This window comes from Trachemys scripta, chromosome 2 (assembly GCF_013100865.1).
Source record: "Trachemys scripta elegans isolate TJP31775 chromosome 2, CAS_Tse_1.0, whole genome shotgun sequence".
In the NCBI taxonomy this organism is placed as follows: Eukaryota; Metazoa; Chordata; order Testudines; family Emydidae; genus Trachemys; species Trachemys scripta.
In genome coordinates, this window is record NC_048299.1 from 238,092,548 (window position 1) to 238,118,619 (window position 26,072).

At 43.2% G+C, this 26,072-nt stretch overlaps 1 protein-coding gene across 3 annotated transcripts in view; it reads right to left on the minus strand.

The window, feature by feature from the left end:
* The window catches only part of NBN (nibrin), a 62,106-nt gene that overhangs the window by 11,912 nt on the left and 24,122 nt on the right, over positions 1-26,072 (minus strand). For all 3 annotated transcript variants that reach the window (XM_034763238.1, XM_034763237.1, XM_034763239.1), the window contains 8 exons: positions 17,869-17,986; positions 14,908-15,098; positions 12,563-12,660; positions 7,750-7,885; positions 6,983-7,264; positions 5,948-6,419; positions 2,815-2,886; positions 688-843 (listed from right to left, as the gene is read on the minus strand). In XM_034763238.1, coding sequence (XP_034619129.1) covers positions 688-843; positions 2,815-2,886; positions 5,948-6,419; positions 6,983-7,264; positions 7,750-7,885; positions 12,563-12,660; positions 14,908-15,098; positions 17,869-17,986 — 1,525 coding nt within the window. The remainder of the gene's footprint in view (positions 1-687; positions 844-2,814; positions 2,887-5,947; positions 6,420-6,982; positions 7,265-7,749; positions 7,886-12,562; positions 12,661-14,907; positions 15,099-17,868; positions 17,987-26,072) is intronic.

Below are 26,072 nucleotides of genomic sequence, written 5' to 3' on the forward strand. Positions count from 1 at the left end.
GCCCCCGGCCCGGCACCGCGCGCCCGGCCCGGCACCATGCCCCCGGCACCGCGACCCCAGCCCCGCACCGGCCCCGCACCGCCGACCCCAGACAAAGAGGCCCCGGCCGAGCCCTCCCGATTTTCCTGGACATGCCCGGCTTTTGGGGATTTCCCCCCGGACGGGGATTTGAGCCCCCAAAAGCCGGACATGTCCGGGAAAATCCGGACGTATGGTAACCCTATAATACTGTTCAAGATCACAGTATCATTTAATGAGTCAGTTTGAGTAAGAACTGCACAAGCCTCCAAAAAGAACACAGGTCTCTAGGTAATCATCTGGTGGGAGCAGAGACGACCCGTGCCTGCTGATGGGGGGAGGACGCGGGTGAGGGCATGCTCAGTCCATGTGAGCATGCTCAGTACAAGGCAAGGAGCAAATCTGGGGGGCACGTGCCTCCGCATGCCCCACCATGGGTTGCCTGTGGGTGGGAGGTGACCTTCTCTGGTATCTGTCTGATAAATTAATACAAAAATAGCCACCGTATTTTGCTCTTTACCACAATGGTGACAGTAAGTTAATAAAATATAAGTGGAAGTAGAATCTCTAAGAATGCCTTTCATCTAATAACATTTCTATTGTATTAGCAGCACTTACATAGCTATTTCAAACAGTGCCATCTTGTGGCAGTTTAAAATATGCACTCACCTTTTTGAATTTCTTAAAGTTGCTCAGTTGCTTATAATTGATTTGTGCAGCAACAAGACTATTTGGCCTTGGATGGCTAACAACCAGTGATCTAAATTCAGTCAACAAGAGTCTGCTGGGCAGATTGCTGGAGACATCTTGAAGTCCGTCAGTGTTCTTGTGAGAGGAAAAAGGGGAAAGGAGAACTTCAAGTTGTTCAGTAAACTAAGAGCCTATTTTTAAGAGATCAGAGAATGTACCCTTGACGGGTTAGAAATGGAAGGCAGATATTAGCTCAGAACATAACAGTCTAGATAAGGCTTAAAATTTAAAACTAGATTTCTAGTAAACTAAGGCTAAACTTAAGTGTTACCCCCACTCTGAGGAAACTCGGACCCAGGTGGTTCCTCCCCCTTGCCATGTGGCTTTGGGGGAAAAACTGCAGGGAGGAACGAGATTTGGACTTGGGTCTGCACTGCCGCTGGAGATGCAATTCCCAGCTCAGGAAGATGTACAAGCACTAGCTTTGATCAAGCTAGCATGCTAAAAATAGCAGTGTAATCACTGCAGTGTGAACAACATTGTGAGCTAGGACCAGTGGTGTGCAAACTGTGGGGCACACCCAGAGGAACATTTGGGGGGCAAGTGGCGATGCCACTATTATTGACACAGTGCCAGCTCCGTGCAGTAGGGCCTGGGCCAGCCCCCATGGGGAGAAGGGGAGAGAGCGCCACCTCCACCCCGACTCACCTCACTGGGCCACCCAGCCTGTGGATCAGTGTGCCATGACAATTTCCACCCCCAGCAGGCTCCGTGCCCAGCTCTGGCTCCGCCCCCCAGAGACCATCACATGTGGTTTCCCCCACCCTCAAAAACCAGAGGAGGGTGGGGCAGAGGAGAAGGTATTGGCCCTGCCCTAGCAGTGAAAGACTGGCTGGAAGGAAGAATAAGCTCGGTGCAGAGGAGGCCTTGGCTGTGCAGTAGTGTGTGTGCGTGTGTGAGTGTTTGGAAACAACGAACAGATTCCTTTAATGGTAAGGGGGTGGGCGCGACTGGAAAAGTTTGCAGACCACTGGACTAGTCGACTGAGTACATACTTGGTGTCTCAGAGGGGACTGTATGCCGGCGCTTAGCTCGTGATGCTGTCTGCACCACCATGGTTACCCTGATATTTTTAGCAAACCAGCTTGATCACAGCTCTCGTGTGTACATCTACCCAAGCTGGAAATTACATCTCCAGCTGCAGTGTAGATGTACCCAGAGACTCCAGTCCATAGGAGCAGCTGCAGAAGCAGCCAAATCAGGGACCTTTGGACATTCAAACAACTTTCTACGGTTCTGACTGGACTTTCTCTGCCCTGTGCTGATTGGCTGTTTGCTTCAACCCTCTCCCCCTCATGATCTCTTCACGTCATCTTCACTCCACACCTACTCTCTTAACTTCTTCTCCCCTGCCCTGTCCTCCACACACACCCTTTCTTTCAGTGCCCCTTCTTCCTTCATTTTCCCTCTAATTAGCTGATCTTCCAACCTCTCAAAATTATGGAACCAATATGACATTTGCTGCCATCATATTTTTACTTTGCTTGTGTGTTATACCCCTTCACCCACCCTGTGTCTGTCTGGGCTATTCAGATTATAAACTCTTTGGGACAGGAATTCTACTACTATTTGTACAGCACCTAGCACAAGGAGGGCCTATTCTTGGCATAGGACTACCATAATAAACACGGTTAATAATAATATTTTGGTTAAGGGTATGATTTATTCTACTGTAATAATTTTATGCCACTGAAAGCCCTATTATTGACACAGTTACACCAATATAAAAGATGACTTCTACTGGTGTATTTATCTCTCTTCCCTTATGGTAATAATCTACATGGGATAAGCACTTTTATACCAATGTAACTGCATCCACATAAGAGAAGTTGGTGGTGTACCTGTACGTCTTTGACTATATACTGATATAGTTAAAGCGGTACAACTTTTATGTTTAAATAAGCCCTCATTCATCAAACCCTCCTATGTCCACTGCACACATATGAACTTAGTTTTAAAAGCAAAAAACTGTGATACATTTCCTTCACATTTCTGAGTATTAACTAATGCTAGGTACTGCTTACATTTATTTGACTAGTTTCTTACCAAAACTGATGATTCTTGCTTAATCTCAATTTTCTTCTTTGAAGTTGGAACAGTGCCAAGTTCATTTTCCTGCTGTTTGACCAAACAATTTTAAAGAGCAATCATTGTAAATGTAAATTATGACTGCATATTTACAAAAAACCCTAAAATACCCTGGACATATACTTTAGCAATGCATTGTTCTAATAAAACCACTGTCCCTGGTTTGTTCAGATTACCTTTTTTAGTATAAGAAAACAAGTGTTTTTCCTTAAGAATTCATAATTCCTAAAATCATACCAGTAAGGATTATGAAAATCACTAAATTTTCAGGTATGAATCAAACTCTGAGTTTTCTATTTTAAAGTATATCCCAGAGTTCATGGTCAGGAAACAACTAAATGTAAGTGTCAATTTGGGAGCAATCGCGATTAGGATCAAGGCTAGTCTCCTCACAGCCTGTAGTTAAAGAAGGGAAAGCATAATACTACACATCACAATTTTGCTCAATAGCTAATAACTTCTCTAAGGCTTTTCTATTTCTGCTATAAAGGTGTGTTGAGGTCACAAATGATGTTTGTTATGAAAAAATCAGGTGGGGAAGGTGCTAGTATCAACTCAACGTTTCCTAAAGTGTTTACTTGCAGTGGCCCAAGTGGTCAGATTAGATTAAAATTTTGCCTTTTATAAAAAGTCCCCGTCATTTTTGGCTCAATACCAAACGTTCTTTCACACCAGAAAACTAAAGCCTTGTCTACACTTTTACCTCAGCCACATGACCAGAATCTCAGTACAAATCAGACTTTGCACCCTCAGATTCCAGAAAGTGTCCAAAAACACGTATCAGACCTCTGAAAAGGGACACAAACAAAAAAAGGATTCCAGGCCACAGTTATCAGGCAAGAACTTGTCTACCACATGAAGAATTAAGCTTATAATAAATTCTTTAGTCACTATGTCTAAAGAAACTTTAGAAGTGCTCTCGTTCAGGTGAATGTCATCAGCTTCCTTTATTTCAACAAACAAGTAATTTTCGGTGCTGACCTTCCATAATATAGGTGAAGTGGGGGGATTCTTTTCTGCATAATGTGGAGAGTTATTTGACGCAAATAAAAAATTCCATTATTATTATTACAGCACTTAGGCCATGTCTACACTAGATCATTTTCCCCACCAGTGTAGATTAAGCTTCAGCAACTTGTGGTGTTTTTACCACTATGTCAATTAAACCGAATCCTTGCTCCCTTACCACCGCCACATACACACACTTGTCCCCTATGCTTTTAATAATATCCTTCTCCCAAGCATCTTCTCTTGTCCTCCTCCAAGTAACTTATTTTTAATTAGACCAAACATCCAGTGCCTTCTATTCTTCCTCTAGGACTTTACTTCAATCTCAAATTTAAAAGAGTCAGTAATCACAAGCTCATAACCGTACAATCAATCACATGAGCCCTTATTTGTTATAACCCTTATTCCTCCATTTGCCTGCTGCCATCAATCACATTGTCTAACTTTGATTATACACTCTTTGGGGTAAGAACTAGGGTGACAAGATTCCCAATATTACGAGCTGTCTTGTATATGCAACTATATTTCCTCCTCCTTCCCCCAGCGGAAAAAAAAGTGTCATGATTTTTCCCACTTGCTATCTGGTCACCCAAGTAAGAACAGTTTTACATTTCTACAAGTTTTGTATAAATTTATGGTGCTATATAAATGTTAAATAAGAACATTTAAAACTCTTGTTTCTTTCTGCAATCTGAAGATAAAAAAAGTTGTGTAACCTGTGTGTCCAATATCTGTTGTTTAGCTAAAGGTCACAGCATGCTAATCTGGGACTAGTTTTGTTGCCACATTCTTGGATTTTCCAAGTGCCATGCTTTCAAAACTTCAGAATGTACCTCCAGAAAAGGAGTTTTCATTGGCGAGCAACATTAGTTAATTTACTATTGTGCATACAAGTGTCTGATTTACTGTGGCAGCCCAACAAAGACTGATATATGGAGTCAGCATACAGAAGAGCATGTTTGGGGGGCAAAAATGGGATAGTGCTTTACTTAGGAAAGAATCTCTGTGGCAAACAGAGGCATATTTCCAAAGGGGGAAAAAGAGAAAAAAGTCACAAGAGCTGTTTACATTCAACCAAAATGTTTCAGATACTCATCACTTACAGTGATTTTCATAAACCCATAAAGTTTGCTAAAATATTTAAGCTGCAATATACTTATACTTTAAGAAAAATAGTGAAGAAATTAACCCCATATCAGATCAGACATCTGTCTATGCAGCTTAGTGTCTCTGTTTCACATATGGGGCGTAGCTATTTGAGAGCTATTAGGTGAGAATGCTAAGAATACATAATGATCTGACAATATATCATCTTGCTGACACCCAACACACAGTTACAGAAATTCTTTGGCTGGAAAGGAACTTGACACAGTTTCTCCTGGGAATTCAGGAGCATAACAGTTAATAACAATAACTGCACACTGTACTAAAAAACTTCTGTTCAGGACAGGAAAAGGATTAGCTGTTCTGCTTACAAAGGCTGTATTTTTTTAACAAGAGCAAATTGACAACTTCAGAAAGAAAGTATGAAGTGTAAATAACTGATGCCAGTTTAAAGTTACAAAGTGCCTCCATCTGGGGAAATAAACTCTAAAAACACTACAGGATAGTGACTTCTGGAGAGCAAGGAAGCCTATACACCTCTACCCCGATATAACGCGACCCGATATAACATGAATTCGGATATAATGCGGTAAAACAGTGCTCTGGGGGGGCGGGGGAGGGAGGGGGCTGCGCACTCTGGTGGATCAAAGCAAGTTCAATATAACGCGGTTTCACCTATGACGCGGTAAGATTTTTTGGCTCCCGAGGACAGCGTTATATTGGGGTAGAGGTGTATTTTAACTCATTCATCACAATGTTTACATAGAAGCCCCAGACTATACCTACTGCTCATTTATAACGGCATGAGAGCTAATACAATGCATTCAAACTGCTCAAAGCTGGTATCTGTTCTTAAGCTGCATTTGTCTCTGTGCTAACAGTCTAATCTTGCAAGATGCTGCTGCACAGGCTCCTCCAATGATGCTGTAACTTGCAGGATCAGGTCCATAACAAGTGATTAATAAAGAACATTACTTACCAATATCCTATTGGCTTCTTCTTGAATTACATTTTCTTCTTCAATCCTTTTCCCCTTCATTTCCAAACGTCTTTTTTTCTGCATATTGGTTCCATGCTCCTCACCACAATCCCCCATTTCAGCTTCCCAATCCAGCTCTTTGCTCCCAAACACAAGCTCTAGTGTAGCTGCATCCTCAACTAAATCACCTAACTCTTTTCTCTTCTTTGATGCAGGCTTTTCACTGGAAACATTTTTAGTAACAGTTTTATCTTTCTCTGATTTGCTACTTTCTATTGCAAGCTTTAGGCTTGTATCTACAGGCGAAAGGTTTGTTTTCAGATCCAAGGTAAATTGTTCCTTTTGAGTCTGTTCCACTTTACTTTTCCACATCAAGGAAGTTGTGGGTTGGGTTTGACTGGAAAGATGAGATGATTTTTCCTCCATCTTTGCCAGTTTAGGTACAGATGTTTCTCCCTCTTCAATCCTTTCCCTTAGCCAGAAAGAAACAAAGAATTTTTCAACATGATAATCTCAGTAAATGAACAACACACAATGACTGAATATGAATCCAAAAATCCACAAGTGATGATTTTCTTCATTTTGATTTTGTAATGTTGCTTACGCGTTTAGAGTACTTGGTTGTGTGCACTGTGCTTAGCTATATGTTAGGTATCCATGGGAGTTTGTTACAGAGATGAACCACCTGCATGAACATTGCATAATACAACTGGGAGTTAAGGCAATCTTTATTTATATGCCTCAACTGACGATTTTCTGCATTTTTCACGATTGTGTTGGGATTTGAATCTGAGCAACCTTAGCATACACTTTTCTGTTTGGGGAAACAGATACCTAGAAAGGGCCAGTTTAAAATAAAAAATGAATAGAGGAATTCAATTTCTTAGTGAGGTAGTAAAATCTACATTGGGAATAAAATGTATGCCCCTTGAACTAAAACAAATTACTTTCTAAAACAAAAATAGCACCATCTGACAATATGAAAAATGCCTCCCTCCCCACCCAAAAAAAAAAAAAGAATTTCCGTGAACATACCTTTTCTTTGGAGCTGCCTGGAAGTAATGTTTAATGGAGTTAGACTCTTGCTGTGAAGCTCTCTCTCTATTTCTATTAACTCCTAAAATTTTAGAGGGTGAGAGGGGTTGACTTTTTTGGTCAACCACAAGCGTTCTATGCATCCTGGGTAATACCGTCCCTGTATTTACACTGCCACTAGTGCTGGGAGTCTCCTTTACACTGGTTATATTCTGTGAATACATTTGGTCTCTTCGATCCATTTTGGGAGTTTTCTCTGTCTTCTCTCCGCTTATCTCCATACTACACAAAAGGGAGGAAAAAATACTAAGTAAACATACAGGCAATCATTGTAGAAACAGCATACACATTACAGAGCACCACAGTAATGCAGCTGTACCTGTGGTATACAACGAACACTTATGGAAACTATATAAATTATTATTAATACCTGCTATGAATAGATGATCTAGATAATTATGAAACTGCTTTAGAATTCTGAACATGGTTAAAAGAGCCAATCAGATCTGCTGCATCACCAATTGCATCTTCTAGTGTCAAACCTGATGCCCCATCTGGCTTTCTTGCTGTACCCTATCACTTCAAGGCAGAAGTTGGACCACTGTGGATAGCGACCACAGTTTACTTTTGCAAGTTAGGGAGTGCCGCCTCAAATGCTGAGCCCCACTGACTATGGCGAGTCTATAACTGGCTCAAATTTCCTCTGACATGGTAATAGCCTTATTTATAGACATCAACTTAGGAAACTATTTCAAGGTGTACTTTACCATGGTTCTTCTGGTTCTGTGTCAGCTACATATGCTCTATCACTTGTAGTAACAGGCATTATGGACTCATCTACAGTTGAACTCTGAGAAAGGGTTGGATGCAGAATAGCTGATCCTGGACTAACTGGCTGTTTAGCTGCAAGTTGAACATATGGAACAATTAAAAAGTTAGCATTCTTCCTGTGGCTCTGTGTATGTATAAGCCATTATTACAGTACTATTACTGTTAACTGATTTTAATTATAAATCCACACAGATTCAATAGTTAACATACAACTCCAGGCAGTGTGCTGCTTGCCTGGAGCTAGAATTCAGGATGTGACGGAGTATCTGCGGAGACTGATCAAGCCCTCGGACTGCTACCCCTTCCTACTTCTCCTCGTGGGCACCAATGATACTGCCAAAAATGACCTTCAGCAGGTCACCGCAGACAACGTGGCTCTGGGAAGAAGGTTAAAGGAGTTTGAGGCACAAGTCGTCCATCCTCCCTGTTGAAGGAAAAGGCCCAGGTAGGGACCATCGAATTGTGGAAGAAAATGCGCGGTTACGCAGGTGGTGGAGAGAGGGCTTTGGATTCTTTGACCATGTGATGTTGTTCCAGGAAGAAGGAGTGCTAGGAAGAGATGGGATCCACCTAACAAAGGAAGGGAAGAGCATCTTTGCAGGCAGGCTTGCTAACCTAGTGAGGAGGGCTTTACACTAGGTTCACCAGGGGATGGTGACCTAAGCCCAGAGATAAGTGGGGAAGTGGGATACCAGGAGGAAACACAAGGAGGAAGGTGCAACAGGATAGGTCTCCTGATTCACACTGAGAAAGTAGAACAATCGACTAGATATCTTAGGTGCCTGTACACGAACGCAAGAAGCCTGGGAAACAAGCAGGAAGAATTGGAAGTCCTGCACAGTCAAGGAACTATGATGTGATAGGAATAACAGCAACTTAGTGGTGTAACTCAGATGACTGGAGCACTGTCATGGATGGGTATAAAATGTTCAGGAAGGATAGGTGGGGGAGAAAAGGTGGAGGAGTTGCACTGTATGTAAGAGCTCAGTATGATTGCTCAGAGCTCCAGTATGAAACTGGAGAAAAGCCTGTTGAGAATCTTTGGGTTACATTTAGAAGCGAGAGCAACAAGGGTAATGTCGTGATGGGCATCTGCTATAGACCACCAGACCAGGAGGATGAGGTAGACGAGGCTTTCTTCGGACAACTAACAGAAGTTTCCAGATCACAGGCCCCGGTTTTCATGGGGGACTTCAATCACCCTGACATCTGTTGGGAGAACAATACAGCAGTGCACAGACAATCCAGGAAGTTTTTGGAGAGTGTTGGTGACAATTTCCTGGTACAAGTGCTGGAGGAACCATGTAGGGGCCATGCTCCTCTTGACCTACTGCCCACAAACAGGGAAGAATTGGTAGGGGAAGTAGAAGTGGGTGGCAACCTGGGCAGCAGTGACCATGAGATGGTCGAGTTCAGGATCTTGACAAAAGGAAGAAAGGAGAGCAGCAGAATACAAACCCTGGACTTCAGAAAAGCAGACTGACTCCTGCAGGGAACTGATGGGCTGGATCTCCCGGGAGGCTAATATGAGGGAGGGAAAGGAGTCCAGGAGAGCTGGCTGTATTTTAAAGAATCCTTATTGAGGTTGCAGGAACAAATCATCCCGATGTGTAGAAAGAATAGTAAATATGTCAGGTGACCAGCTTGGCTTAACAGTGAAATCCTTGCTGATCTTAAATCCAAAAAAGCAGCTTACAAGAAGTGGAAGCTTGGACAAATGACCAGGGAGGAGTACAAAAATATTGCTCAGGCATGCAGGAGTGAAATCAGGAAGGCCAAATCACAATTGGAGTTGCAGCTAGCAAGGGATGTGAAGAGTAACAAAAAGGGTTTCTACAGGTATGTTAGCAACAAGAAGGTGGTCAGGGAAAGTGTGGGAACCTTACTGAATGGGGGAGGCAACCAATGACAGATGATGTGGAAAAAGCTGAAGTCCTAAATGCTTTTTTGCCTTGGTCTTCACAGACAAGATCAGCTCCCAGACTGCTGAGAGGAGGTGAGAACCCCTCAGTGGTGAAAAAACAGGTTAAGGACTATCTAGAAAAGCTGGACATGCACAAGTCCATGGGTCCAGATCTAATGCATCTGAGGGTGCTGAGGGAGTTGGCTGATGTGATTGGCCATTATCTTTGAAAACTCATGGTGATCGGGGGAGGTCCCGGACGATTGGAAAAAGGCAAATATAGTACCCATCTTTAAAAAAGGGAAGGAGAATCTGGGGAACTATAGACTGCTCAGCCTCCCCTCACCTCAGTCCCTGGAAAAATCATGGAGCAGGTCCTCAAGGAATCCATTCTGAAGCACTTGGAGAAGAGGAAGGTGATCAGGAACAGTCAACCAGGATTCACCCAAGGGCAAGTCACGCCTGACCAACCTGATTGCCTTCTATGATTCCTCTGTGGATATGGGGAAAGCGGTGGATGTGATATATCTTGACTTTAGCAAAGTTTTTGATACAATCTCCAACAGTATTCCTGCTAGCAAGTTAAAAAAGTATGGATTGGATGAATGGACTATCAGGTGGATGGAAAGCTGGCTACATCGTCAGACTCAACGGGTAGTGATCAATGGCTCGATGTCTAGTTGGCAGTCGGTATCAAGAGGAGTTTCCCAGGGGCCGGTCCTGGGGCTGGTTTTGTTCAACATCTTCATTAATGATCTGGATGATAGGATGGATTGCACCCTCAGCAAGCTCGCGGATGACACTAAGCTTGGGGGGAGAGGAAGATACACTGGAGGGTAGGGATAGGGTCCAGAGGGACCTAGACAAATTGGAGGATTGGGCCAAAAGAAATATGATGAGGTTCAACAAGGACAAGTGCAGAGTCCTGCACTTAGGATGGAAGAATCCCATGCACTGCTGTAGGCTGGGGACCAACTGGCTAAGCATCTGTTCGGCAGAAAAGGACCTGGGGATTACAGTGCACGAAAAGCTGGATATGAGTCAACAGTGTGTGCTTGTTGCCAAGAAGGTTAATGGCATATTGGGCTGCATTAATAGGAGCACTGCCAGCAGATCGAGGGAAGTGATTATTCCCCTCTATTTTGTACTGGTGAGGCCACATCTGGAGTATTGCATCCAGTTTTGGGCCCCCCACTACAGAAAGGATGTGGACAAATTGGATAGAGTCCAGCGGAGAGCAATGACAATGATTAGGGGGGCTGGGGCACATGACTTGCGAGGAGAGGCTGAGGGAACCGGGCTTATTTAGTCTGCAGAAGAGAAGAGTGAGGGGAGATTTGATGGCAGCCTTCAACTACCTGAAGAGGGGTTCCAAAGAGGATGGAGCTAGGCTGTTCTCAGTGCTGGCAGATGACAGAACAAGGAGCAATGGTCTCAAGTTGCAGTGGGGGAGGTCTAGGTTGTATATTAGGAAAAACTATTTCACTAAGTGAAAGCACTGGAATGGGTTACCTAGAGAGGTGGTGGAATCTCATCCTTCGAGCAAATGACAGAAATCACACTGATTTCAGTGGGAATAGGATTTCACCCTCACCCTTCAGCCTCGTTGCCTGAATGCACTCAAAACATACACCAGTGACCCAGAAATACCTACCATTTTAGGACTTACTGTTTAATTCAAAAACTACATAGACTAGCATGTAATTTAAACCTGTAAATATAGCTTAGGTTATTAATATAATACAAAACACATACTATTTTAATCCCTTAAACCACGTCCCAAACTTGATGCCCTACTCCCCACCCCTCCCAAAAAAACAAACGTTTGGAAAACAGGAAAAACCTATGATCGGTTGGCATAGATTTAGATTCTTAATGCATTAGTGAATACAATGCAATATATTAGAGTATAAACTGGTTCAAAAATAATTAGGTAAATTCATGGAGGATAGGTCCCTCAATGGCTATTAGCTAAGATGGTCAGAGATGCAACTTCACACTCTGGGTGTCCCTAAACCTCCAATTGCCAAAAGCATGTGGTACTGGCGACTGTCAGAGACAGGATACTGGGCTAGATGGACCACTGATCTGACCCAGCATGGCTGTTCTTATGCTAATGCTTGGAAACAAAACACCGAAAACCAAACCTGTGAAGTCTAGACCTTTCCCTATTACATTTTCAGGCCAACTAAACTATTACTGTTCTGAATTTTTATTTTAGTTTTTTAAAAAGATTGATGCCTTTAAGTGCAAATAAGGAACTGCATTATAAACCCATTCATTTCTTATTATTTTTATTCTTTTTACTTTCTACTGTTCATCCTTCATCTGCTTTGCACTACTGTTCTCATTCCAAGGGTGCAGGATAGCATGGAATAAGCAGATTACATATATATTGTTCCTGTGTGCCATTTAAAAATGTGGATTTCAAAACATTCTTTTAATACGTTTTTGTATATTCACTGCACAATATATCTGATTTTAAGTCAGTATCTGCTTTTTTCTTTACATCTATAAATATGATAATCTTTGGTGCAAAAATTACAAAAACATTAAAGCATAAAATACTACATGGAAAAAATAAAAGAACATTTATTTTAAAAACAATGATAGGCCTGAAAAGAAAATGGCCAATAGGTATTACTTGACCCTTTTGTATACAAAGACATATGTTGCCTCCTTTGCTTAAACTAAGATAATCAGCCAGGACTAAGACTCCTAGGTTCTATGGTAATACAAATAATAAATACTACTAACAAAATATACACACACACACACACACACACACACACACACATCCCTCTCCTTCCCCTCCCCCCGCAGAGTAACAAAGTTTATAAAATTACGTATGCCAAGCTGGTTTTGAGGGTTACAATATCTTTCCATAGATATGAAGATAACTGCTAATCCAATTTCTGCTTCTGGAATGGTTCTGAGATTCTTGCTATTAAAAATAAAACACTGTTTTAGAAAATTAAGTACCAAAGATCAGCAGCTTTTATATTCAAATACTCTGTTCTTTTATCCAAACATGTGCTTCTCAAAAACATGTTCAAAGATGGAGTAGCAAATGGCAGCAATCCCATCATACAGTACAAAATGCTTCATGCACCAACAGCAGGCTTAAGGGAAAAAATCGTAACATATGAGCCTTGCAGGTGAGAACTTCAATGTCCCATTGCCACTGCAGGTCCATTTTTAGTCCTAGTAATTTTGACAGTGCCCCTTTCCCTTCCTGTCCTCAGTTCAGATCTGGACACTTAGCCAAACTAAGGTGCTTCCCATAAAGTGTGCTCTAATTCACTGGGGAGGAGGAGAGTAGAAAAATAATATGAAAGACAAGTGCTTCTGACGTGATCTGACTTCTATGGAGGCACCTCTCTTCCATGCACACAGCCTCCTGTGAAACAAAACAGGTTCTCTGGTTTTCTTTCTTACGTGGATGATCTGTGGGCCTAAATACTATTAACCTATTAGGTTTGTTAAAATTCTTTTTTTTTATCATTATTACCAATGTGAACCTCTATAAAAACATAGGTTTCAGAGTAGCAGCCGTGTTAGTCTGTATCCGCAAAAAGAACAGGAGTACCTGTGGCACCTTAGAGACTAACAAATTTATTAGAGCATTAGCTTTCGTGGACTACAGCCCACTTCTTCGGATGCGTATAGAAAGGAACATATATTGAGGAGATATATATACACACATACAGAGAGCATGAACAGGTAGGAGTTGTCTTACCAACTCTGAGAGGCCAATTAAGTAAGAGAAAAAAAAACTTTTGAAGTGATAATTAAGATAGCCCAGTACAGACAGTTTGATAAGAAGTGTGAGAATATTTACAAGGGGAGATAGATTTAGTGTTTGTAATGGCTCAGCCATTCCCAGTCCTTATTCAATCCTAAATTGATTGTATCTAGTTTGCATATCAATTCCAGCTCAGCAGTCTCTCATTGGAGTCTGTTTTGGAAGTTTTTCTGTTGTAAAATAGCCACCCGCAGGTCTGTCATTGAATGACCAGACAGGTTAAAGTGTTCTCCCACTGGTTTTTGAGTATTATGATTCCTGATGTCAGATTTATGTCCATTAATTTTTTTGCATAGAGACTGTCCGGTATGGCCAATGTACATGGCAGAGGGGCATTGCTGGCACATGATGGCATATATCACATTGGTAGATGTGCAGGTGAACGAGCCCCTGATGATATGGCTGATGTGATTAGGTCCTACGATGATGTCACTTGAATAGATATGTGGACAGAGTTGGCATCGGGCTTTGTTACAAGGATAGGTTCCTGGGTCAGTGTTTTTGTTCAGTGATGTGTGGTTGCTGGTGAGTATTTGCTTTAGGTTGGGGGGTTGTCTGTAAGCGAGGACAGGTCTGTCTCCCAAGATCTGTGAGAGTAAAGGATCATCTTTCAGGATAGGTTGTAGATCTTTGATGATGCGCTGCTGAGGTTTTAGTTGGGGGCTGAAGGTGACAGCTAGTGGTGTTCTGTTATTTTCTTTGTTGGGCCTGTCTTGTAGGAGGTGACTTCTGGGTACTCTCTGTATCTGGGTATATATATCTCCTCAATATACGTTCCATTCTATATGCATCCGAAGAAGTGGGCTGTAGCCCACGAAAGCTTATGCTCTAATAAATTTGTTAGTCTCTAAGGTGCCACAAGTACTCCTGTTCTTTTTATAAAAACATAGGACAGACCCTGCTCCTGTGATCTTATTTGTATTCCGTAAGAGTTTATTTTGAAAGTAGTTCCTATTCATCTGTTGAGAAATGCACTTGTGTCTATTTAACCAATAGATTTTCTCTCCTATTTTTCACAATCCTTTTATTCATAGCTTTTTTTTTTATTTATTTAAATGGTAGAACAAGAAAGGACTTGACTTTCCTTTTTATATTGTAGACAGCAAACAGTTGGTCAAGGGAAAAAGTAAACTGACACTTTAACCGAACAAAGTCCAATTAATTGTGATTCATTTGGATGTTCTTAGACAAAATTCTCTAAGATGACACAATCCTTCCCTCCCCCAAAAGTTTTAGTCAATATTTCATTAAATTATTCTAAGACTCTTGAGCAATATAGACACCCTCTCCAAAAAAATCCCATCTTTAATCCGTACACAAAGAACTAATCCAAATTACTGCTAAAATTTTCTGAAATTTCTATTAAAGTAAAAGAATCTATTTCACCTTTGTAACACGGTGATAATGGAATCAATCCAATTTCTCACTAAGTCAGACATTGGGACCTGCGAGTTAGTTAATCCTGCATCAATGACACAAACTTCAGGAGCTAACAGTAAAGAAGTTTCTTTTATTCTCTCTGGCAACAGTTTTGCTTCTCCCCCTCCAAGAATAATTGCTGGACTCAGTTTCTTATGCTAAAAATCAAGAAAGAAAATGCAATTTAATGAACAGATTAAATTTAGTCAGATCCATTAGTATTCTTTTTACTGAAGCAACAATAATATTGAATAATATCAGAACCTATTCTAAAATCAGAACTATATTAATTTGAGGAAATCTAAACCCCGTTAGAAATTTTCTGATGAAGAATTTTGTTGGAAAATGCCTGATCATCAAACCCACATTGTCTTGAGAAAATGGTTCAGTTTGACAAACAATCAGCCCTGGGAGCCAGCTGGCCTGGGAACTCTGAAGCACCGGGGTTCCCAGTCCTGAGGCAGTGGGCATGGCCAGTCTGCCCTGGAGCTGCAGACCCCGAGGGTACATCTACACAGGGATAAGAGACCCATAGCACTGCTGAAGCTGCCCAGGTCATCTGACTCAGGCTAAAAATTGATGCGTAGACATTTGGGTTTGGGCTGCCAACATCTACACAGCGATTTTTTAGCCCCGGAATCCAAGCCCAAGTCAGCTGCCCCAGGTCAGCTGCCAAGTTTTTTATCCCCCTGTAGACATACTCTGGGAGACCTGGCAGCTACTGACTGAAATGGACACTCCTCTCAGTTTCACCACTGCTAGTGAATAAAACCCAACAGCAGTGTTGCAACTGTCAAGAATGTTCATTTCAGTCAGCAGCTGCCACGTCCCAGGGAACATGCCATGTTTCAGAAATACCATGTGACAGCGTTCCCAAAATGAATTTTCTTCTGGAGCTTGTTAGTGAGAGAACAAAACCAAATTTCAAAATTTGCAATTTCTCGCAAATTGGAAATCCTGAGTTTCAGCCAGCTCTAAGTAAAATGCACATGTGCTACTCCTGGGGGTATTCTGTAGCAAATAAATAAAAATTCTGCACACATTTTAAAATTCTGCAAAATTCTGTAAATTTTATTTGTTGAAATAACACTACATAATCACACCAGTTTCTATTATTTTGGTAATTTATTTCAAAATACCTGTCAGCAAGTATGTCTGTAACAATACAGACACACACAAAAATTCCCCCAGGAGTAGAGAGTTAAAGAAACCCCTATGACAACATAGTTCCTATTTCTCTGCCCCTCCCACCCCCTACCTGCTCCCCGTCCCCCTGAGCCCAGGCGGGAGCCCAGACACCCACAACCCCTTCCCCCCAGAGCGCAGCCATGGTGCCCCCTCCAATCAATACACCCAAACACCCTCCCCACCCCAGATCCCAGACAGCGCCCTCCTCCCCCCCCCCCGACCCCGAGCCCAGCTGTGGCCCTCCCATCCCAGGGATCCAGAGGGAAAAAACAGCCTGATGCTTGGTCCCAGGCTTGCATGGAGTTTCCTGCACACTGCTGTCTCCTTCCCTTAGGGTATGCTGGGAACTGCAGTTGCCAGGAACCCTCTAGCTCCCTCCCCCCGGCAGTGTCGTCTGTGTGCAAGCTGGGCTCTGCTGGGTCCAGCAGCCCCTAATGGTGGCCAGCAACACTGCAGCCCATTTCAGTGGGGGAAAAGAAATTCTGCGTGCATGTTAATTTCTGCAAAATTCTGCATTGTGCAGTGGCGCAGAATTCCCCCAGGAGCAACGTGCTTACATACACGAGCTTATACTACCAGTGCAAGTGATTATTCAAATCTCTATTAAGCATGTTTGGCATCAGAGAGACAATATCAAAAGAGACCATTGCAAGTTTTCTGATTCCTGCCCACCTCCCCGCCAGTTGCCATCATGTGTTCATCAGTATTTCTCTCATTAGACCTTGTCTCAAACTGGGCTCTGATCCTGTAAAAAGTTCTGAAAATGCAGACTTTTCTTTCCTGTGCAGAATTCAGTTATTTCAGTGGGAATCCACATGGGCTAATGATCTGCACTTGCAGATTCCTTTGCAGGACTTGGGCCTCTGACTCTAAGATCCTGAGGGAAGAGGCAGGGTCTTATGTCTGTAAAGTCCCATGAACATTTATATTTCTCATTTGTTTAAAAAAGTAAGAGGCACACATATACAATAGCACAAGTAGGCAACATCTAGGCACAATTAAGATATTCTTTAAACTCTCTCGCCCAGTTTTGCAATCCAAGACCAAAGAATTAGTTTTTTGCACCCAACCAAAGGCATTTTTAGTGACCAACCTAAATGGAATAGGTTAACCCTACTCTTCACATACAGATTTCAGCTGTGTGTGTATTCAACTAAAACTGTTAAAAAACGCAGCTTTTTATCCAGGCTTCTGCAAGCAGAGAGCCCTCTCTTTAAACAGAGACTGTCCAGTAGTTCATATGGGCAAAGTTGATATAGTTTTAGGATACTCCACAGCCAATAAGCTTGATATAAAACTGCACGAGCACAATTGTTTTTCTATACTCAGAGGATTGTGGACTTTCAGAGCATACCAATTGGAATCAGACATTCGTGGATAGTTTCCGTAGGTGAAGGGAGATGACTCAATGTTTTAAACAAAAGTGAGTAAAAGACACAGATTGAAGGGCTGAGGTCCAATTTCTGTTGATGGGTTAAGACAACGCCTCCGAATCAAGATCAAGTTCCACGGATGCTTGAACATCTGTGGCAGGCCCCCACAAAAGTTTCACTCTCTATTACATATCTTCTGAATGAGTGCAGTTTCAATACACTATCAACATACAAGATGTTACATTTGAATTCTAATTGGTGCATTTTTACAAACAAAACTAATTTAATACGTTTTCTGTTTCAAAGTATCTTTTAAATACTTTGATCAATACTGTCTTTACATCTTTGCAACCCAGAGACCAGTTACCTGTTTAGCACTTAGGAACAGAAAGGTTTTGCCTCTGAAGATAGTTTTTCTTTCATGACGCACAGACAGATCCAATTTTTCAGGGCCAATAGCAGGCTCATCAACTGGAGGATAAAAACTACAATGAGGGGGGAAACAAAGTTATAAAATTCAGATTTATATGTTTTATGCAGCTTTTACTGCAATTTATTTCTACTTTGTTTATTTCAAAAGAAATCTTTGAAGGCAGGACGTCAAAATATATTGTAATTCTTTACTGCTGTTATAACTACTTATAAAATGGGGAAAGGAGGGACTGGATCTTTCAAGGGATTTATAACAGTATATGGAGCCTCTCATTTCTGGATCAGTGATTTGAGGCAGAGATTTTCAAATTCAATGGAGTTGGGCATCTCTCTCTCTCTCAGGCTCCTTTGACAATCCTTACCTAAATCTGGCACAGGTCAAGTGTGACCTAGAGTCATTACCATCAGTAATGACTTGGTGGTCTAAGTGCCAGTTCTACTGAAGTGATAACCACATCATAAAAACTATCACCATGACAGATACCTTATTGACAATCTCAGCAGAAGCCCATGTCTCAAGCATCCCTGCACAACCTACTCACTACTACAAGTGGTCCTTCGAAACAGGGATAAGGTATATGTATTAGAAGAGATGAAAAACATGTACTAACTCTGACTGTGCTACATATCTTTAAACAGCAATATGTGCATACACAGACAGACACACACACACACTTTTTCATCAAGCGAAACAAAGAGAAGGTTATTCACCCTGTGTAGTAACTGAGGTTCTTTGAGATGGGTGTCCACATGGGTGCTCCACTTTAGGTGAATCTGCGCCCCTGCCCTTGTAATCAAAGATTTTTAGTAGCAGCGCCTGGTTGGGTCACACATGTGCTGTCCCCATCTCGTGCCACCTCTGGCAGTTACATAGCATTGTGCGACCAACCCCAACTTCTCTATCACAGTTTCTAGCATAAAAACTCTAAAGTAGAGGGGTGGGTAGTGGAGCACCCACAGGGACAACCATCTCGAAGAACCTCAGTTACTGCACAGCATGAGTAACCTTCTCTTTTTCAAAGAGTGTCCAGGGGGGTGCTCCACTTTAGGTGACTGTAGAGCAGTGCCCCTCTCTGGAAGGGAGGGGCTTCGGGGTTGCAGTCTGGGCGGATGATAAAACCGCAAGGCCCAGTATAGCATCTGATGTCGAGTCCAGCTATACGACATAGTGCTGTGTGAATGTATGGGCAGAGGCCCAAGTTGCTACTCTGCAGATGTCCACAATGGGCACATTGTTGAGGAAGGCTATCAATGTAGAGAAAGCTCTGGTGGAGTGTGTGTGGGTCTGCAGCGGAGTTTGTATTTGTTGATGGTGATAGCAAAAGCCAGTGCAGCCGGAGATCCATTTTGACAGCCTTTGGATACGGCGTCTCCCTTAGATCGTTCCATGATGGAAAGGGATAACTTTGGTGACTTTCTAAAAGACTTTGTCCTTTCAATGTAAAATGCTAGCATCCTTTGGATGCCCAGGGTATGAAGCATTGCTTCTTGTTTGTTCCCATGAGGTTTTGCGAAGAACGATGGGATATGGATGGGTTGATTCAAATGGAATGACTAAACTATTTTAGGTAGAAACTTGGGGTGTGGGTCATATGGTAAATTTGTGAAAAATATTGAGTATGGGTGATGTGCCAGGAGGGTCCCAGTTCTTCCACTCTTTGTGTCATTAATTTATAATGACTAGGAAGGCATGGAGAGGTGGAGAAGTGAGCCCGTCACCAGGGTTCAAAAGGGGGCCCCATAAGGCATCGCAGCACCAGACTGAGTTCCCATGATGGAGTGGGGGGCTCGTACTTCAGGGTAGAAGTGGCAGAGACCACTGAGAAAACCTTTGGTGGTAGGGTGGGCGAAGATCGAGAAGTCGTCCTCTTGGTGGCGGAATCCTGTGAGTGCTGCAAGGTATACTCTCACCCAACTCAACCAAAGACCTGATTTCTTAAGTTCTAGTACATAATCCAATACCAGAGGTAGAGGAAAGGTAGTTGCCATTGTTTGACTGTTCTGGCACCATGTATGAAATCTTTTCCATTTCTGAAGGTAGGTATATTGTGTAGTAGACCTTCTGCTGTTTAAAAGGAAGTCCCTTACCTCCTCTGAATAGGTCATTTCACGGTCTTGGAACCATGGAGTAGCCATGTCTTCAGGCGGAGTCTTGCTAGGTTCGGGTGGTAAACTTGCCCGCATCCTGAGACAGGAGATGAGGTAGAAGTGGAGTGCGTGGTGGGTACAAAGTGATCTTCAGGAGGTAAGGAAACCATATTTGTCTGGACTATATGGAAGCCATTAAGATGACTCTGGAGTTGTCAGTCCTTACCGTGTGTAAGATCCTGGCTAGGAGAAGGATCGGGGGAAAAGCATACAGTAGATGTGTATCCCATTTGTGGACAGAGGCATCAACAAGAGAACGGGTCCCAGTCCTGCTCTGGAGCAGAAGTATGGGCTCATGGTGTTTTGTTGCAAAGAGGTCTATAGTTGGGAACCCCCAGCATCTGAATATGTTCAGCAGTACCCTGATGTTCATTTCCCTCTCATGGTCTTGTGAAAAGGTTCTGCTCAATGCATCTGCTATGGTGTTTTGGCATTCTGGTAGGTAGGAGGCTGAGATGTCGATGTTGTGGCAGATGCCTCAATACATTGCATCGCTTCTGTGCATAGGAAGTACGACCATGCCCTTCCTTGGCATTTTGTATAAAACATACAAGCGACGTTGTCCATCAGCACCTTTATGGAATTGTCTCTGATTATGGGTAGGAAGCGTGAGCATGCATTGCACACTACTCGCAGCTCAAGTAGATTTATGTGTAATGTTGCTTCCAATGGGGACCAACACCCTTTGATCGTATGGTTGCACAGGTGTGCCCCCCAACCTAGCAGAGAGGCATCTGTTGTAAGTATCATTGAGGGAGGGGTGGGGGCATGCGAAGGGAACTCCTGTACAGATATTGTGTGATTGAGGCCACCAGTGTAGACAGTTTTTTTAATTTGCTTGGCATTGTAAGAAGCTTGTTTGTGTGTGGAATATATACTGTCCTGAGCCAGCCTGGCAGGCATCACATGTGCAGTCTGGCGTGCTTGACAACAAATGTGATTGCTGACATACGGCCTCATAGTCAGAGGCAGGTCCTGGCCAATGTCTATGTGATGGCTTGCATTATAGTATTAGGTTGACTAGTGGTAAATCTGTGCCGGGGCAGACAGGCTATAGATTCCAGAGAATCGAGGTAGGCCCCAATGAACTCCAATCTCTGCATAGGTGTGAATGTTGACTTTTGTTGGTGTGACGTTATTGACATGAATTGTGACCATATAGATCATTGTTGCAACCAAGGTCCTATAGTTGCACTAAATCATGTACAAAGGAGGTCAAATAAGACGTCTACGAAAAGGTTATGATTTGCCAGTTATGATTACGCTATCTGTATGCAGGTAATCTCTGCTTACAAGGGCAGGGGCGCAGTGGAGCACCCATGTGGACACCAATCTCAAAGAACCTCAGTTACTACAAAGAGTGAATAACCTTCTATTGGTTTTGCTTTCCTGGCATGAGCCTTGAGATTGGCAGTGGGAGCACTTTTGTGCTATGTGTGTACCGCCAAGACAGCAGACACAATGTGAGTGCCCGTCAGACACCAGAATTGAGGACTGGCAACGTTTAAAACCCAGGGAGCTGGGAATGCCCCTTAGAATAGTGTTTCTCCCGTGAAGGAGGGTAACTATACTATACTGAGGGATTTCCTAATAACTGAAACTTAAATTCCTAAGTTATGAGAAATGTTAAGAATAAACAGGGAAGAGGTAGGGTAGTAAACTAACTACTAATTAACTAATTAGTATTCAAAAGTTAAGATAGGCTAAATATAAATCTCAGAGGTGCTGCCAAATGCTCCATCTCAAGCAGAGGGTGGTAGAGAAGGAACTGGGGGGAGGAGGGAGGCAAGGGGGTCCCAAAACACTATGTAACCACCAGAGTTGGCACGAGACGGGAGAGCATGTCTGTGATGCAACCAGGCACTGCTACTGAAAATCTCAGATTACAAGCACAGGGGTGCAGATTCACCTAAAGCGGAGCACCGACAGGGACACTTCTTGAAGAACTACCCATTTCCCCTGTTCTGGCTGGTGATAAAAGATGCTTCTCACATTAACATGTAGAGCAGAAAAACAGTTTTCCAGTGGCTTAATGGATAAACCGGATTCAACATATTTATTTTACAGAGTCCACTGGAATACTAGTACAGACAGACACGACTACTGCCCCCCAAAATCTACAATTTAGGCCCAAATCCTGAAAACATTTTAGCTTGTGCTCAACTTTAAGCACAAGTGGTCCTATTGTCTTCAGTATGACTACTCACGTGCTTCCAGTATAAGCACCAAAACATAGATATTTGCAGCATCAAGGCCTCATATCAGAGAATGACAGAACAAAGCACAGAATAATCAATAAGTTATTCCACATATGCATGTGCACAGCATGGTGAAGTAGATTTGGGTTTATATTCTACTCAAATGTCACTTCTTGAGAGCCCCATATTAGAAGAGAGAGTTTAGAATTGATATGAATCAGGAGTAGTAGGTTTGCAGAACATATTAGCCAAGTGTAGCACAGAACACAACTAACTGAACAGAGACAGAATTTAGTAGAGTAATGGACTTGGTGGGGGTACTATCCGGTTTTCCTGCCATTAGCTGGAATTTACAAAGAAAGTGAGGTGGGTGGCAAATTTTCATCTTCAGGTAAGACACGAGTTGACTAATGAACTGGGATTTTTAATTACAAGTCAGTTTGGGGGTTTTCCCCTTCCCTTTTAGCCTGAATTACTCCTGGGGGAATTCTACACCACTGCACGCATGCAGAATCCAGGTTCCCCACAGATTTCTTTGCTTCCCTACAGAAAAATAACTGTCTGACAGGGAAGCAAAGGGAAGCTGCAAGGGCAAGCACTGCAGGGATGTTGTTTTTGGCGCCCAGAGCACCTGGCAAAGAGGTAAATCACTGCTGGGGGGGGGGGGGGAGGGGGGGCTATGCCCCGGCTGGTGGCCTCTACCTTCTATCAGGCTCAGTGGCTTATCCCAGCTTGGCTGAGGAAATTGGAACTTGCTCTTCCCCTGAAAGGAGCAGCCAAGGTCAGGTCAGATCCACTCCCAGAAACTCCCCTGGATGCAGAAAGCTCCGCACACACCCCATACTTCCTGCCCCCATCGCTCCTCAGCCAGAGGGGAAGAGGTCACTGTATGGGACCTGCTCCCCCACCGACTCCCCATGCATCTGGACCCCCATGTGACACCCTGGCATTCCAATATTCACCACTGCCATGTAATTAGGATATGTTTTATACAAAGTATACCTTATTAGGTATCATTCTAAAAGTTTTGATCTGCTACACAGTAATATCTCATTGGATTGTATGTGCTATCATCGTATGTGAAGTTATGAAGTTTGTCTACATATGTGTTACTGAAACATGTTGTGAGGTTGAAAACACCCACAAGTAGCCTTTCAGGTACAACAGTAAAAAGGCCAAACAATGTTAATGTCTTATTGAGGAAATCCACACTGCACACAAGGATTACCCCAGGAACTGTGTAGAATAGAAACCTCTCAGAGATAGGTTTCAGGGTGGTAGCCTTGTTGGGCTGTATCAGCAAAACCAATGAGGAGTCCTTGTGGCACCTTAGAGACTAACAAACTGATTAAGTGGGTTCTAGCCCACGAAAGCTTATGCCCAAATAAATTTTTTAGTCTCTAAGGTGCCACAAGGACTACTCATTCTCTCAGAGATAGCACCACACAATGGGAACAGTTTGACCCACGTCACAGCAAAAGAGCTTTCCAGCAAGTGAGAAGAAGATATAAAAGGGGGAAATGACATCATAATGTTACCTAACTCTCCCTACAACAACACACCTGGAAACACCTGAGGGGGAAGTGATGGTCCCACGCTAAAGGGATTTCTAACCTGTGTATGACAACCTGGGAAACCCAAGCTGCAAAGCCAAGGCAACTTGTGCCTTAAGAATCTGCCAGCCTGTTTATCACTCAGGATGCGAATTTGCTAAATCATATCCTACCTATCTAGTATGTTAAGCTCAGTTTGCAGTTTTGTTTATTTACTAGGTAATCTGCTTTGATCTGTTTGCTATCACTTATAATCACTTAAAAAATCTATCCTTTTGTAGTTAATAAACTCATTTTATGTTTTAATCCAAACCAGAGTGCGTTTGACTAAGATGTCTGGGGAAAATCTCAGCTTGGTTACCACAAGTGTGCACGGTCCTCTTCACATTGAGGGAGAGGCGGACCGGGTGTTAAACCTATATCTTGGCCAGATATGACGAGGGAAGGCCAGTACTGCTCTGGGGTCCTAGGCTGGGAGGCTGGTGGTTAGAGAGCTTGCTTGTGACTGGGTGTGTCCCTACCTTTGTGAATGCTAATGAATGTGTAAGCTTGTCACAGCAGCACAGTGTGAGAGGGAGCCCAGGCTGGGGGTCAGAGGGCTCAGTGGTACCCCAGTTCCAGGTGGCACCACGGGGGAACCCGTCACACCCCACCCCTGAACCCACACCACTCCTCGCTGAGCTTCCCACACTCGAACCCCCAACAAGCCCCATCCCACTGCATCTGGACTACCCCGATGAGCCCCCTTCACCCGGAACCCACACCACAGAGCCTGAACCAGCTGCACCTGGACCACCCAATCCAGCATGCCCCGCCCCCCCCGCACCCCGCCCCCCCCCCACCTCCCCTGCTGAGCCCCAACCAGCTTCACCTGGACCCCCCTTCTGAGTCCCACTGCCCCTGCATCCAGATCCCCACACACCCAGACCCCTGACTGAGCCACCCACACCCAGATTGCCCCGCACAGAACCCTCACTCTCCCACCTGGGTCCCTCCACACTAAGCCCCTCCACATTTGCATCGTGCCAGGCTGAGCCTTCCTGCCCACACCTGGTACGGAGCAGGGCTCAAAAGTGTTTCTGGGGCAGACCCAGCCCTTGCACTGTGTCAGGGTAGAGTTTAGCCTCAACACCAAATCCGTGTCTTTGGGGGTAGGGGAGGGGGAGGGGGAAGGGGAGGAGGAGGGAATGACTCCAGGGTGCTCCCCTGGAGCCTCCACCTTTGTTGACAAATAAAATTTGCAGAATTTTGCATAATTTTAAAATATTGTGCACAGAATTTTTAATTTTTTTGGAGCAGAATTCTCTCAGGAGTACCTGAGGTAATTTCACTCATGCTGGCTTTCTGATAGACTCAGGCTTCTGGAACATTATGATTTTTCCTAGCCTAATGATCAGTGGAAAAGTGTTTCTCCCACAGGGCCTCTGGCACTGCCTAAGAACATTAGTTAAAATATACAGCCAAATCCCCCTCCTCTGCCTTTTTTGAGGTGTAGGAAGGAAGCAGATATGATATTTGTGAAAATTAAAAGGAGTTTTTGGAGATTTAACACAAGCAGCTGCTAAGTAAGTTTATAATAGCTCCCTGAAAATTACATCTTAAGGATCATCCATTCTGAGATACTGTAATTATTTTAAATATAGATCTGGTTATTATATGAGCTGCCTCATCCTGCTTGATGCATAGGAATCTCTTTGAAAGTTAAATGATAGATACACTGCAGTGTCAATCATGTTTAGTGAAGTTCAGTTCCACTGGGAGGGCTTTAATAGTTAACAAAAATGTTAGGAAGAGAAAATATCCGTCAAATTCTATTTTAGGGAGCACTTAACGTTCAATTATATTGTCACCTTTTAGCACATCTGTAGTTAGAATGGTCATTATGCACTCTGATTTTCAGAAGCATATGCACTGGCAACACACATTAACAGTAGCTTTACAGCTAGATAATGGAGTACCATTAATGTACACTAATCACAGTTTACACTATCAATGGACTTTCTCTCATGTAACAACCAAGGGCTTGGCTACAGTTGTGAGTTAGAGTGCATTAAAGCATCCCTGGGCGCCCTAACTCATGACACATCCACACTGGCAAGGCACGTAGAGCGCCCAGACTCCATGGCTAGAGCGCTCCTGGTAATCCACCTCAAGTGACCAACCGTCAGACCCGCACTTTAAATTCTCTGGGAATTTTGAAAATCCCCTTCCTGTTTGCTCAGCAAGGTGTGGAGTGCTCT